Consider the following 16,402-nt stretch of genomic DNA (forward strand, 5'->3'; position numbering starts at 1 on the left):
CATCACACATTTAAAATACTTCACATTCAGGGGCACCTGGCTGGCTCAGTCAGTGGAGCATATGACTCTTCATCTCAGGGTCATGAGTTCAAGCCCCACATTGGGTGTGGAGCCTACTTTAAAAAAATAAATAAAATTTAAAAATAAATTAAAAAATACTTCACATTCAGAATATGAAGTCACTTAAATGAATATAGATAGAACTTCCATGCTTTGTGACTGAAATCCTATTAAAATCTGTCTATCTGGTCGGCTCCATTGGGCTGGTTGGCTCTTCCTGTTGCAGTGGTGACGCACTTCATCCTGTCTTTCTCAGACTCTTAACATCTGGAGGTCTTTCTACTCTTCTTAGCTCTTCCACCTAGATCCATAAGTCTGGGCCTTTCTTACAATCTCACTCTTTTTTTTTTTTTCCGTCTACCCTTAACTCACCAACATGAGTGCAGATCCAGCTCTGCCCCTATGCCCGCCTGGCCCCGAAGCACCCAGTTCTAGGGACTCTTCTCCAATGCCTGAGATTTACGGGCCCGAAGAAAATTATGCATCCCTGCAAATGTCATCTGCTGAGACACCCCACGCGGAGACCGTCTCTCCTCTTCCTTCGTCCATGGATCTGCTTGTTCAGGACAGCCCCGACTCCTCCACCAGTCCCAGGGTAAAACCACCACCCACTTCTGGAGAGGAGAGAACAGTGAGGAAGGAAGATACGGCCCAGGGCAAGAAACAGAAGATCAGGACCGTGTTCTCTCAGACCCAACTCTATGTCCTCAATGATCGATTTCAGAGACAGAAATACCTCAGTCTCCAGCAGATGCAAGAACTTTCCAACATTCTGAACCTTAGCTATAAGCAGGTGAAGACCTGGTTCCAGAATCAGAGAATGAAATGTAAGAGGTGGCAGAAAAACCACTGGCCAAAGGAGAGCAAGAGTAACAGCACACCAACCGCAGAATACCCAGGCTTCTATTCCTACCACCAGGGATACCTGAGGAACACTTCCGGAAACCTTCCAATATGGAGCAACCAGACCTGGAATAACCCGAATTGGAGCAACCAGACCTGGAACAGCCAGTCTTGGAGCAACCACTCCTGGAATGGCCAGTCTTGGAGCAACCATTCCTGGGCCAGTCAGACCTGGTGCCCCCAAGCCTGGAACAATCAGCTCCAAAACTATGGAGAGGAATCTCTGCAGCCCCAGATCCAGTTCCAGCAAAATTCCATCAGTGATTTGGAGTCCATCTTAGAAACTTCTGGGGAAAGCCATAGTGTAATACAACAATCTGCTAAGTATTTTAGTACCCAGCAAATAATGGATTTGTTCCCAAATTACTCTGTGAACATACAGCCTGAAGATGTGTGACGATGAGTATATTATTCGATCTCAGTTTGGGTGGTGGCTGTTATCTCCTAGGCTTTGTCTTTTAGATCCTATATATCTCTGCCTCGATATTCTGTTTTTCATTATTCTTACTGTGTCCATTGAGGGGGTACGATGGGAGTCAAAGAGGTTTCAGTAGCGTTGGCTCTATGGACAACATGATAAAAGGTGTTTCTCGCTATAGATAACTAGATACAATACTAATGTGGATATCTTTAGGCTCTAGAATCTAACCTCAAGAATAGGAAGTGAAGATACAAAGATGTGTGATGAAGGATAATTTGTATTTTCTGAGATTGTGAGGCTTTTCTTGTTAATAACCTCTAACGGTGAAGGGTTAAGCTATAATGTGCTTCATTGATTTCCTCTGTCCCTTGTGATGTTTTACTAGAACTGTTAATTTGATCATTATTCTAGTATTTGTAGAAAGATGTTTTGTATTTTAATGTGTCATGATAATAGTACCAGTTTGGCTGATTGGTTTATAGGTTTAAGTACAAATAAATAAAATACACACTTTTAAAAAAAAAAAAATCTGTCTATCTGAACTGCAATCCTAGTCCTCAGTCCTCCCATCTGTTAACGTGGTGATTCTCTTGGGTAAATTTTGGTACAAATGCTAATTCCTGACCCCCACCTGTATTCTAAGCATTGCGATAAAAGCATGAAGATTTCCATATTCCCAATAAATTTCATTTAAATAAAAAAAGGTTCATGCATTGAAGCATTTATGGGCACTCAGAGTCAAACTGCATTTAAAATTTTTTCTGCACCACTAAACTCCAAACTTTTACAGGAAAAAAATTGTTTTGTTATAGCAGTATCAGTCCCTTGACTGCTCCCATTATGTGCAAAAACAAAACAAGATCTATCACCAAATATCATTTTAAATTAAATATTCAGCTGACAAATCTATTAGGTCGTCCTTCACTTTGTTGAAAGCCAAGTATTGAAAACCTTCCAGTTTTATAAAAGATTTATTTTGCTTTCTCAGCATGCACAGCAAATCGGCCTTTTCAATTGTGCCTTTGTTTGGTGCCCTGAGGGTGTTCACAGCACCCTAGTGAGATTCAGGATGGGTGCAAGGTGTGCCTTTCTTTTGCAAAATGATGGAATATTGTTCAGAGGGAGGTGGGACTGCTTTGAACCTTCAGGGATTCGTGACAGACTACCCTGACCACACCTAGCTCATTAGCTTAGAGCCTGAGCTCAGGCGCTGCAACTGAGCGGGAAGGAGAGTGTAGATGATTTAGGTAATCCGCATGCACAACTCACAGAGCTCCGCAGCACTAGGACTCTGAGCAATCAAGTGAGAGAAAGGTCTTCAAAGGAGCCTGAGAATGAACCAACAGTGCAGTTGGGAGCCACTGAAGCTAGGAGAAGGGTGTCTCAAGGAACAGGGAATGAGCTTCTGGTTCTAGAGGCCACCCCATCACGCACCTTTCAGCAAGCCAGAAAGCCCAGCATTTTACATCCATTCCCTTGCACGGGAGGCTCTGGAGCCCCAAGCGTGCTGGCCAGAATGCAAACATCCGTGATAGCCCTGGAGGAAGCGAGGAGGAGGCAGCTTCCGCCAGAAGCTAGATCTGCGGGACAGGTGCGTCCAGCCAGAGGAAAAGGAGAACGCTAAAAGCCTAAAAGTTTTCCATCTGGGAGGCCACAGTTTGGATGATACAGATTGCTGGAGTCCCCTGAACGAATGTATGAGGATCACACAACCGGGGTATTTGTCTGCTCAGACTGCTGTAACAAAACACCACAGACTGGGGCTTACCCAGAAATTATTCTCTCGCCGTTCTGGAGGCTGGACGTTCAAGATCAATGTTTCTGAGGCCACCTTCTCACTGCGTCCTCACCTAGCCTTTCCTTTGTGCACATGCATTCCCAGTGTCCCTTTGTGTGTCCAGATTTCCTCCTCTTATAAGGACACCAGTCAGATTGGATAAGGGGGCACCCCAATGGCCTTATGTTAACTTAATCGCTCCTTTAACGGCCCGATTTCCTATTTCCTACATTCTGAGGTACTGGGGGGTTAGGAGTTCAACATACAAATTTTGGGAGGGGAAAAAAACAATTGAGCCCCTAACATCTATTACCTTCTCCCAAAATTTGTGCCAGTTTTCAGGTGGCCCTTCTGGGACAGAGAGCCACGACTGCAGTGGCATCTTCTGGCCACTAGACGAGCCAGCCCGACCACCATCCAGGCTTGGCTGTTGCTAGAGATCATGTTGAATAAGGAGAGTAAACTCTGTGGGAGTCCTGGTGGGATTTTTCTAGATCGATATATATTGTTAAGTGAAAAGGGTAAAGGAAAGTATGTAGGCATACTATGCTTCTATTTATATATTAAAGGGAAATGGGAGTAAAAGGGCTTTTTTTTTTTTTTTTGAAAGGTAGAGAAGTGGGGAGAGTTAGAGAAAGGGAGGGAGGGGACGGGGCAGGGTCAGAGAGAGACTCTCGAGCAGACTCCCCACTGAGCACAGAGTCCGATGTGGGGCTTGATCTCACAACCCCAAGATCAAGAGTCAGATGCTTAACCAAATGCACCACCCAGGCGTCCCAAGGGCATTCCTTTTTTTTTTAAAGATTTTATTCATTTATTTGAGAGAGAGGGAGAGAGTGAGCACGAGTTGAGGGGGGAGCATAGGGAGAGGGAGAAGCAACTCCACACTGAGCAGGAAGCCCAACATGGGGCTCAATCCCAGGAGCCCAGGATCATGACCTGAGCCCCAAAGACAGACACCTCACCGACTGAGTCCCCCGGGTGCCCTCCCAAGGGCTTATGTGTTGATTAGCTCCACAAGGGCACACAGCAGCTGCTGCCATTGCCTCAGTAAAGGAGGGGGGCAGGGATGAGAGGGGAGATTTTTCAGGCGTATTTTGCTTTTTAAAAACTAATATTCAATTTATTAAAGTTACACATTCAAAACTCAGCTTACATATCTTTTTTATTTTAAAAAAAAATTTTTTTCAAGTAATCTCTACGCCCAACGTGGGGCTCGAAATCACAACCCCAAGATCAAGAGCCGCATGCTCCACCTACTGAGCCAGCCAGGCAACCCTATTTCTTAGTAAACATTAACCATTATTATTAAAGGGACTTTGGTTAATACTTGACTCCATTGACACAGGAAAACACTTGGGGCTGAATTTTAAGTTTTCTATGTTTGTTTTCCTTCTGCAATACTTTTATTATCTGACTTAAGACTTAAGAATTCTCTGAGAATTACTTTGATATCTTAAAAACTTGTAAGCTGATGGCTAAAATTCTCTTAGATATGCTGACAATATATGTAAATGTAAGAAGATTTCAATTTTTTTAGAAGATTTTATTTGAGAGAGAGAGCACGCTCACATGAGCGGGGTGAGGGGCAGAAGGAGAAGCAGGCTGACCTGAGTTGAAGGCAGACGCTTAGCCCACTGAGCCACCCAGGTGCCCCAGGAAGATTTCAATTTTATTTTATTTATTTATTTATTTATTTTTAAGATTTTATTTATTTGCGAGAGAGAGAATGAGATAGAGAGAGCATGAGAGGGGGGAGGGTCAGAGGGAGAAGCAGACTCCCTGCTGAGCAGGGAGCCTGATGTGGGACTCGATCCTGAGACTCCAGGATCATGACCTGAGCCGAAGGCAGTCGCTTAACCAACTGAGCCACCCAGGCGCCCCAAGATTTCAATTTTAAATCAAAGTCTAAATTACTCGGTTACACATTTTCAATTATAATTTATGACTGCCATAAGATTTTATTACGTATGGATTTCTAAATATTAAACTTTATTAAATATTAAATATAAACAAAATACTAACTGTATTCCATTTTCTTAACATAAAAATATTAACACTTTTGATTTTTCATTGAGATAGAATTCATACTATAAAATTCAACTGTTGAAATACAGTGATTTCTACAATATTAACAAGGTTGTACAATAATAACCACTACCTAATTCCAGAACATTTTCATGACTCCAAGAGGAGAACCCTGTCTACTAGCAATCACTCATCTTTAGTATCTGGCTTCTCCACGTAGCATGTTTTCAAGGTCCATCCATGTTGTAATGTGTTATCAGTACTTTACACTTTTTTATGATGGAGTAATATCTGTTGTATGCACATAGCACATTTTGTTTATCCATTCTTCAGTTGATGGGACACCTGCGTTGTATCTACTTTTTGGCCATCATAAATAATGCTGCTATGAATAGTTGTATACATGCTTTTGTGTGGAAGTATATTTCCAGTTCCCTTGCATATATACCCAGGAGGGGAAATTGCTGAGTCACGTGACAACTCCATGTTTAACTTTTTGAGTAACTGCAAACTGTTTTCTAAAGGGGTTGTTCCATTTTACATTCTCACTAGCAATTTGTGAGGGTTTTGATTTCTCCTCACCAACACTTGCTATTGTCTGTCATTCTGATTACTAAACCACTCTGTTATCAAGGATGTGGAGTAACAGGTATTCCCAGATAGGCTGGAGTGAAAATTGAGTCATCCTTTTCCAAATATAATTTAGCAAAATTTCTTTATTCAGAAAATACACTGGCCACCTTTCCATGGCTGTACCTAGAGATTGAGCTCATTCTTTTTACATGATGCTGAGCAAGGGATGTTTCATAATTTATGTTTCCAATCTCCTGCAGTTATTTGATCCCCCCCTTAGATTTGTTTAAAATTTTGTTTGCTATTATAGTGATTCAAATGAAAATCTTGGACTCCGTCTCCTAAGATTTTCAGAGGTAATCAAGATCCTAAAGTTTGTGTGAAACATTCTTATGCTGAGCATGGCCCTTTAGATGGCCAATTTATTGATTAAGAACATTCTGTCATTGTTACTTTATTTTTATTATGTTAATGGTTTGGAGAAAATGATCTTATTTTTCTTACTAGCAGAATTATACTTCTGGACCTAGAGAAGAAAAAGGAAGTGTTTTGTATTTTTGATAACCACTTGGCATCAGGAATGAGACAGACACCACCATCTCCCCCAACACATACACACATGCTTGCAAGGTACCCAGTTGAAGATAATAAATGATCCTTGAAAGGCTGCGTGAAGTGGCAAACTTCAGTGCTTCTGTTTTCTGCATGAAGTGCTGAAACTTGGAGTGCATTTTAGAGAAGACAAGGCAAGGAGAAGGAAGGAGATGAGAGGTATAAGGCACCTGACTGCGCCTGGGAACAGGACAGATGTCTACTAGCACCTTTTAGGAAGTTTTGCTTGGTGGCTTTGAATGGAACCCTCCCTTCTGTGTCCTCTAAAAAATCTTCAATGAAATATCCATTTTTTAAAAAGATTTTATTTATTTGAGAGCAAGAGAGAGAGCACAAGCAAGGGGGGGGGAGGGGCAGAGGGACAGGGAGAAGCAGACGCCCCGCTGAGCAGGGCCTAATCCCAGGACCCCAGGATCATGACCTGAGCCAAAGGCAGACACAACCGACTGAGCTGCCCAAGTGCCCCTGAAATGTCCATTTTTCACTGATTACTTTATAAAATGAAGAAAAGGGCCCAGGCCTGCCCGGGGACTGCACGACACAGGAACAGAGCCTCCAAAGAGTGTTGCTGGGAGATGATTTCTTGTTCTTAGCACTTTTATCAGCTGATGATTTGGACACAAATAATACATTTAGAAATCTAGTAAGTGACTTAACAAAAGTCTGGTACTACTAACTACATTCTGAAACAAATTCCTTTCGGAACTGAGATTGTTATTTTAGAAAGCTATATGCCAAACCAATACGCAAATACTCTAGCACTTTCTTTCCCTCTTGCAGCATGTAATCATGTTTACCCTCTGGACAGGGAGGGTTATAGGAAAAATCTTGCACTAACTGTGCAGATTAAATCTGCAGATTTAGACCAGCAGAAAAATCTGCCACTGGGACGCCTGGGTGGCTCAGTTGGTTGAGCTTCTGCCTTCGGCTCAGGTCATGATCCCAGGGTCCTGGGATCGCGTCCCACATCGGGTTCCTTGTTCAGCGGGACGCTGCTTCTCCCTCTGCATGCCACTCTCCCTGCTTGTGCTCTCTCTGACAGATGAATAATAAAATCTTAAAAAAAAAAAAAGAAGGAAAAATCTGCCACAAACTGTGTGGACTTGGGCAACTGTGACCATCAAAAATGTTTCCACCATTTTCTGTTCTCATAAGGGTTCTAGCTTCTCCACATCCTGGCCATTGCTTGTTATTTTGTTGTGTCTGATAGCAGCCAATGGGTGTAAGGTGCTGTCTCACTGTGGTTTTGATTTGCATTTCCCTAATGATCAGTGATGCTGAGTTTCTCTGCGTGTACTTGTGGTCATTTGTCTATCTTCTTTGGAGAGATGTCTATTCAAGTCCTTTTGCCTATTTTAATCCACTGATTTTTTAAAACTATTTTTATAGTTTTATATAGTTGGAATCATATATGGAGCCTTTTCAGATTGGTTTCTTTCACTTAGCAATATGCATTTAAGGTTCTTCCTTGTCTTTTCAAGGCTTGATAGCTCAATTACTTTTTATCACTGAATAATATTTTATTGTATGTATGAACCATAGTTTATTCATTTACTGAAGAGCATCTTGGTTCCTTCCAATTTTTGGCAATTATGAATAAATTCTTTAAAAAAAAAATTAAAAAGTGCCTACACAGAACAGTTGCAAGAATACAAAAACCTTCCAAATAATCTTTATCCAGATTTTCCAATTAACATTTCACTCCATCTGGTTTATTGTTTGCTCTCTTTCTCCCTTGCTCTGTATATACATTTATTTCTAAATCATTGGAGAGTAATTTGCAGACATCATATCCCTTTCTCCATAAATATTTCAACATGTATTTCCTAAGAACAAAGACACACTCACTCACTCACTGTGGATATCTCCCAGAGTAGATAATTAAACCTCGCTGTCGAGTAAAGAACAGAAATTATGTGATTCTTTAATTTCATTTAATACAAGACATGTTATTTATTGCACCTTCAAAAGGAGTTTGGGTAACAAACTGGATTTATATACTCATTTCCTGTGCTCTTCCATTGAGAATAGCATGGACCAAGTGATCCAGTATCACCTCATCAGAGCTGAGGTGTCTCTGGATGAGCCCTAAGACAAAAAGGGCATTCAGGGGGCATTCCTACAGAGTGGGCTTTTTGAGCAGAAGAAGCCTCACATATTACAAAGCTGTTTTGGAATTAGATTTGCTTTAAAATCTATTCTCTCTATAAAGCATCTTGGACGATTCTCTAGCAAATAATGTTAATGTGACAGTTTTAATGTGTTTAGAGTTTTGTTGCTCAAATCTTTGACAACTGGTAAGCAGTGAAAGGAGGCAAACCCTCCATATACTGGTCTTTTAAAAAAAAAGATTTTATTTACTTATTTGAGAGAAAGAGCACAATCGGGGTGAGAGGCAGAGGGAGAAGCAGGCTGTCTGCTGAGCAGAGAACCCAATGCAGGGCTTGATCCCGGGACCCTGGGATCATGACCTGAGCCAAAGGCAGACGCCCAACTGAGTCACCCAGGCGCCCCCCATATACTGGTCTTTTTAACTTATCAAACATCCAGACTGACTGTAATTAACAATTCTGTATTGTATACTTGAAATTTGCTAGGGGAGGGGCACCTGGGTGGCTCAGTCCTTAAGCGTCTACCTTCAGCTCAGGTCATGATCCCAGGGTCCTGGGATCGAGCCCCGCATCGGGCCCTTTGCTCCGTGGGAAGCCTGCTTCTCCTTCTCTCACTCCCCCTGCTTGTGTTCCCTCTCTCGCTGTGTCTCTGTCAAATAAATAAATAAAAATCTTTAAAAAAAAAAAAAAATTTGCTAGGGGAGTAGATCTTATGTGTTTTTACCCCCCCCGAAAAAAAAAAGAAAAAGTAACCATGTGAGGTGATGAATATGTTAATTAGCTTGATAATTAGTTTGATTGTGGTGATTTCACAATATATACATATATCAAATTATCAAATTGTATACCTCAAATATATACAGTTTTTGTCAATTAGACCTCAATAAAGCTGGAAACAAATTCTGAAGGGTGAGAAAAGCAGAGAGTAGCTGTGCTGTAAAGCAGTGATTTCAATAAACATGGTGAGTAAATGTAACATGGGTTAGAAACAATTCAAATCTTGGTTCCCACACAGATAGTGCGCATTTGTTTTCCCCCCAGTGGCCAGCAATTAGAGGGAGGTATATACATTATTCACAATTTCAAGTAACAGAAAGTGCTGTAGATCAGCACCAGTCAACTGCAAACAATTCAGGCTCAAGTGACACTTAAAATCATCACATTAATTCCATACCAAAGGTAAAAATCAAACGTCATGGGCGGGGTTTACCGCTGCTAAAGTCCCACAGACCCCGTATGTGGCCCATACAGGAGGGTTTGATAACTGTTTCACCTAGCTGGGAAAAGGGACAGGGAGAAAATATCCAAATGAATGTGAATCTTCTCTTTTCCACCATACCGTTCCCTAATCCCCCTAGAGTATTGTCGTGTTATGTAAATTAACCCACTGCCTTCTTTCTTTAAAAGCTGATACTCTACATCAAACTTTTATTTTTATTTTTTTTATTTATTTATTTGAGACAGAGAGAATGAGAGACAGAGAGCATGAGAGGGAGGAGGGTCAGAGAGAGAAGCAGACTCCCTGCCGAGCAGGGAGCCCGATGTGGGACTCGATCCCGGGACTCCAGGATCATGACCTGAGCCGAAGGCAGTCGCTTAACCAACTGAGCCACCCAGGCGCCCCCAAACTTTTTTTTTAAAGATTTTATTTGAGACAGAGCACAGGCAGGGGGTAGGGGACAGGCAGCAGGCAGAGGGAGGGGCAGGCAGGGAACCCCATGTGGGGCTCGATCCCAGGACCCCGGGATCATGAGCTGACAGAGCCACCAAGACATCCCAGCATCAAACTCTTTCTTCAGCAAATAGTTTAAAAATGAATGAAGATGCCACCCAGAGGGGCACACCGCGGGCTCAGCATGCAACTCTTAATCTAAGGGTCGTGAGTTCAAGCCCCACACTGGGTGTGGAGCCTACTTAAAATAAAAAATAATTTTAAAAAAGATGACACCCAGAAAGGAAAGCATATTCATGGTGGTTCTAGGAACTGTAGCTCCAGAAGTTACCATTAGCAAGCGTCATTGGACAGTATGTGGTTTTAGGATGCAGACTGAACCATAAGTCAAGCTTCAGGAAGTGTGATTTTTGGTTACTATGGTAACTTATTGGAAAAAAAATCAACTTCTTTGCAGTTATCACAGAACAAGCAAACAAAAGAAGGAAAAAAAAGACATGGATTAAAACAGAGCCCTTGGGGCGCCTGGTTGGCTCAGTCGGTGGGGCCTGCGACTCTTGATCTCAGGGTTGTCAGTTTGAGCCCCAAGCTGGATGTAGCGATTACTGAAAAATAAAATCTTAAAAAGAAAAAAAAGGGATGCCTGGGTGGCTCAGTCAGTTAAGCGTCTGCCTTCGGCTCAGTTCATGATCCCAGGGTCCTGGGATCAAGCCCTGCATGGGGCCCTTTGCTCCGCTGGGAGCCTCCTTCTCCTTCTCCCTCCGCCTGCAACTCTGCCTATTTGTGCTCTGTCAAATAAATAAATAAAAATCTTTAAAATATTTTTATTTATTTATTTGACAGAGAGAGACACAGCAAGAGAGGGAACATAAGCAGGGGGAGGGGGAGAAGCAGGCTTCCCGCTAAGCAGGGAGCCCGATGTGGGACTCAATCCCAGGACCCTGGATCATGACCTGAGCCGCAGGCAAACGCTTAACGACTGAGCCACCTAGGCGCTCCAATAAATAAAATCTAAAAAGGAAAAAAGCACATATATAGAGAAAGGGAGAGAATGGTAAAGCAAATGTGGCAACTCTTGGTAGATGAACCAATACAATACCCAGAAACTGGCTACCTCCACATTTCTTACACGTGAGAAAAATAATTCCCTGAATCGGTTAGCTAGTTTGCATTTTGCAGCTGCAACTGTTCCTAATGGATTATTCAGCCAACTCCAATTCACCTTCTACAAGTGAAGAATCACGCTATAAAACTGATACTCTGAAAGAGAGAAACGGACTTAGAGTTCTAGTAACTTAACAAAAGGCACTTAACTACATGGTGCTGAAGTATAGTAACTTCTAAAGTGCAAAAATCAGAATGAGATTTGTGATGAGTGCTTTGTAAAACGCAAAGTGCTATACAAATACAAGAAGTTTTTAAAGCTGAGTTTATGCTTTTTCCCCCACTTTTATGCTGTGTTTAAGATGTTGGCCAGAAAAGTTAACACTGTAGAAACACTATTTTGTTTCACACAGAACTCTTTATGTTCATTGCTGGCTTATAAGGAAATCCCTCTGCATCAGTATTTAGGTCTTTCTCTGTACAACTACATAGGAGGTAGCAAACTGTTATACTGTCTATAATTCAGAAGCTTAGGAAAGCCAGTACCTATTTCTGGCTCCTTTAAAGGAGGCATAGTCAAAATACGCTGCTTAATGCTCCAGGCATTGTGTGAAGTGGCTTACATATCTTGTGTAATTCTCACAAAAATTCAGTGCATTTCATGCAATTGTTATTTCATCATATGTAAATGAGGAAGATAACTATACTTTATTTCATAGGGCTGTTGTAAGGATTAAGAGACTATACATAAAGCACTTAGCACCGTAGCTGGCAAAAAGTAAGTGCTAAATATACATTTACCATTTACTGGTACCCTTATTTTACTGATGGATAGACACAGAGAAAATCAATTTTCTGCCTTTTTCTATTTTTCTTTTTTAAAAAATTACCTCCCCGTTCAAGAGGGGGAAACAGGAAATCCCCATGACCGTGGCTGAGCTTAAAAGCCAGGAGACCCCTGTTTTGATTTGGAGCTCAACTGTCCTCACCCCCTACCTACCAACGCCTGGCTAAGCGAGCTGCTCAGTAAGTACTTGCTGAATTAACGAATTAATTCTAGCCTGGGTTAGCTAGATCTTTCTGGGTTGGGTAGAACTTTCAAGTCTCTTCGCTGGTGCCCCATCTGCAGACCCGGAAGAGGCTGTTCAGACCTGTTCGGGGAAACGACCTCGTCGTCCCTTCTCAAAAGCAGGTTACCGAGGGCCATCGCCCCCGAGCCACTGCGACTTCAAGGGTCCCAACCTACACTCACCACACTCTGCAATGTACTCTGCCTGCCCCCGTTGCAGGCCACTGCCACATTTCCGCCGCCCCTGCCTCCTTCCGGGAAGGCGCACGCGCACTGCGAAGGCCGCAGCGCGCCGCACTTCCCTGCGAACTACACCTCCCACAATCCCAATCGGCCGGACCACCCCTTCGGGGCAGGTGGGAGCGGGGGCGGAGCGGATCGCCCCGAGGCGGGGCGGAGCCTTCCGAATTGTCCTGCCTGTGTCCCCAGGGTAGAGTTCGTTTTAGGCGAGGTCCTTGGGTTTCCTGTTAAAGTAGGACCTCTGTCCCGATTAGGTCCGATTCTGTCCTCCGTCCCCACTGTGGTCCCCTCAGGGCTAGCCGACCGATGGTTTAGTCCAGCGGAGACACTCCCCCTGGGCTGCCCCGAGATGGCAGAGAGCGAAGGGCAGACCGCGCACGCATGCGCAGAGGCGCAGCATGGGGGCGGGAGCCCCTCAGCGCCTTCCCCAAGGCTGTGGAGGTGAGTAGGGGACGGGGCGAGGCGTGTCCCGCGTCAGGACTGACCGCTGCCGCGCAATGGCCACCGTGGGCTCAGCCACCACCATCCCAACTCTAAAGCCGTTGACCCCAACTGTCCAGAAAATTGGGGTCCCCAGGAGCTCAGTTTTAGCGTTTGTACATCAAAGTCCCACTTGCACTTAAACCACTTCTGGCATTTCATCGCCATTATCTCGGTGTAAGTTGTCCTCTTCTGCTAAACCATGCGTTTTATTTTATTTTATTTTTTAATAACGTGTCGGGAGGGCCCACCTTTCATCTTGGTTTTCTAGCACGTAGCAAACAGCTCCTTCTTGATAAGGTGGGGAGCTTCAAGTCTTTTGGACCCTTGATTCTATTCAATTTAGTGTCAGAGTAGGTACATACTTGCTCGTGTTCTCTGTTTCATGTGTGATAAGTCTCTTGAGAAGACTCCTTGAGATGATGAAGACAGTATTACACTAAGATGGAGTGGAGGTGATGAAGTTTATAATCTGCTAGGGATACAGAGAATTAAGCAAGACCTTATTGTGCCCTAAACCTGACCATTTTCCTTACACCTTGCTGTGTGACTGGGTTATGTTGCTAACCTTCTGGGCCGACATTTTCTCTTAAAATGATAAGATTGGATTAAATCTCTAAGAACCTACCAGCTCTGAAATTCTGTGGTTGGTTAGTGAGGAGTAGAATCCAGATTATATCACAATATGTTAATACTAAGCATCATCAACTTCCATTTTTCTGCTAACAAAAGTGAAGTATAGCTATAAGCATTTGGCAGCAGCATTAGAAAGAACTGCCCCTTATTGTACCTGTAATTTCCTTATTGCTGAAAATACGAGATTTGCTGATAATACAGCTTTCTTCACTCTATATTTGTTGTCTGTTTGTAGACCATCTCTAGGAAGATACCTGGGTACAATTATGAACACGATGTATGTGACAATGGCTCAGATCTTAAGATCTCATCTGATAAATGTTTCAACGATACCTAATAGAGTGAAAATGCTCCCATATCTTGGTGTCATTAGAAATAGAATGATGTCAACTCATAAATCCAAAAAGAAGATGAGAGAATATTATAGGCTGCTAAGTCTGGATGAAGGATGCTCTGCAGATGATGTCAGGGAATCTTTTCATAAGCTTGCCAAGCAATACCATCCAGACGGTGGCTCTAGTACTGCGGATTCTGCAACATTTATAAGGATCGAAGAAGCTTATAGGAAGGTGCTTTCTCACGTGCTAGAACAAACAAATGCCCGACAGAATAAAGTTGAAGAAGCAGAGGAAGAAGAAGACAAATTCAAATATAAAACACCCCAACACCGGCATTATTTAAGTTTTGAAGGTATTGGTTTTGGAACTCCAAGTCAACGAGAGAAGCAATATAGGCAGTTTAGAGCAGACCGTGCAACTGAGCAAGTGATGGAATATCAGAAGCAGAAACTACAAAGCCAGTATTTCATCGATAGTTTGATTGTTAAAGATGTAAGACAGAGTAAAGAACAAAAGATAACTCAAGCTATAGAGCGTTTAGTAGAGGATCTCATTCAGGAATCAATGGCCAGAGGAGACTTTGACAATCTCAGTGGGAAGGGAAAACCTCTAAAAAAATTTTCTGGCTGTTCATATATTGATCCCATGACTCACAACCTTAACAGAATATTGATAGATAATGGATACCAACCAGAATGGATCCTAATGCAAAAGGAAATAAAGGATACCATTGATCAACTCAGAGAGGCGATTTTAGTGTCAAGGAAAAAACTTGGGAATCCAATGACACCAACTGAACAGAAACAGTGGAGCCAAGTTTGTGAGCAGTTTCAAGAAAACATCAGAAAACTAAACAAGCGAATTAATGATTTTAATTTAATCGTTCCCCTCCTGTCCAGGCAAAAAGTCCATTTTGATGCACAGAAAGAAATTGCCAGAGCCCAGGAAGTATATGAAAGCCTTATAAAAACAGAAGAAGTCACAGATAAAAATCCAGCCAACACTGATGAGGGAGAAGGGGAGAAAACACCTGAAGTCAAGACAAGTTTTTTTAACTGGATGAATGTGTGGAAATTTATTAAAATATGACCACTTAAATATTCACAGTACTGCCTCAAACCATTTTCAGTTGTACTGACATCACACTTAGAAGCTGAGATTTATTGCTGTAACACAAGAGTCTGAGAACTGTGAGTCTCTGTACTTTTTACAAAACTAATCACCTCTCCAGTGATGTGTGAGTGAGAAAGCTGTAAGAAACTGAGCCTGAGAAACATTGAACCAGCTTTGCTCTGAGGGTGTTGCAAGAAAAGAAGAGAACTAGGAAAACAATTTAACCCATTCTGGAGTTTAAATGTCAGTCATGAGTAAAATGAGTTAGGACAAGGACTCAGACGGGATCATATAAAGGGTATTCCGAAAAGTCTTAGTGCAGTTTTCAGCTCTAATACCTCAAAAAGAGTTGCTGATGCCATCTTCAAACATAGTTACTGAAACAAAGAACAACAAAAAACCTTAAAAAGTATTATCAAAGTTCACAAAACTAAAGAAGTATAGACTGTAGGCAAGCAAACCTTCACATGATGAATGTTTCTTGCAAGGTTGCTGCATTTATACACCTGAGGTTATTAAAGCTTACAACTGTTCTAAGACTTTTAGGACACTCTATGTGGGTGGAAATATTACAATCAGGAAATTAGCCCAATGGAGTTAATGCACTCTTCCTTTTTCATAGACCTTCTCTGTGGGTACTGAATAAAAACAAAACAAAACCAAAAAGCACGAAATACCTGGGTTGTACTTTTTCCTGCCTAACTTCATTATCTTGGATGTAGAAATCCATCAGCCGGACGCCTGGGTGGCTCAGTTGGTTAAGCGACTGCCTTCGGCTCAGGTCATGATCCTGGAGTCCCGGGATCGAGTCCCACATCAGGCTCCCTGCTCGGTGGGGAGTCTGCTTCTTCCTCTGACCCTCCCCCCTTCATGCTCTCTCTCTCTCTCTCAAATAAATAAATAAAATCTTTAATAAAAAAAAATACATCAGCCAAGCTAGTTGATATAGCTGTTCTAGAAATAGACTCCAGTGGCCACTTTTAAAAGAGTTTGGGTGTATTCTCTGCCCTTTTGGAGGTAAAAGAAAAAAAAAACTCCTTGGGCTCAGTGGAAACTTAAGGTTTCACTTCTGGCTTCATCTCTAAGTTTACCTGAAGCCTCTCTGTGTCATGTTTCAGATTCCCCAGAGGCTTTTTCCATCTGAAAATCTCAGTGTAGGGATCCAATTTCTGATCTGAGGAACCCTTTCATAAATGAAAAGATGTCTGAATTTTGCGCCAGTTTGCACTTTTGGCAAATGACAAGAGATTGATATTCATGAGATT

General features: G+C 42.3%; 2 protein-coding genes across 2 annotated transcripts; both read left to right on the forward strand.

Moving 5' to 3' along the window:
- The first annotated feature begins 430 nt into the window (after window positions 1–430).
- LOC110570018 (homeobox protein NANOG-like) lies at window positions 431–1,360 on the forward strand. Its single transcript, XM_044913533.1, has one exon. The coding sequence runs from the start codon at window positions 437–439 to the stop codon at window positions 1,358–1,360; it is 924 nt and encodes a 307-aa protein (XP_044769468.1). The 5' UTR covers window positions 431–436.
- A 12,592-nt stretch (window positions 1,361–13,952) lies between these two features.
- DNAJC28 (DnaJ heat shock protein family (Hsp40) member C28) lies at window positions 13,953–15,887 on the forward strand. Its single transcript, XM_021677987.1, has one exon. The coding sequence runs from the start codon at window positions 13,953–13,955 to the stop codon at window positions 15,111–15,113; it is 1,161 nt and encodes a 386-aa protein (XP_021533662.1). The 3' UTR covers window positions 15,114–15,887.
- Window positions 15,888–16,402: the final 515 nt, after the last annotated feature.

This window comes from Neomonachus schauinslandi, chromosome 1 (assembly GCF_002201575.2).
Source record: "Neomonachus schauinslandi chromosome 1, ASM220157v2, whole genome shotgun sequence".
In the NCBI taxonomy this organism is placed as follows: domain Eukaryota; kingdom Metazoa; phylum Chordata; class Mammalia; order Carnivora; family Phocidae; genus Neomonachus; species Neomonachus schauinslandi.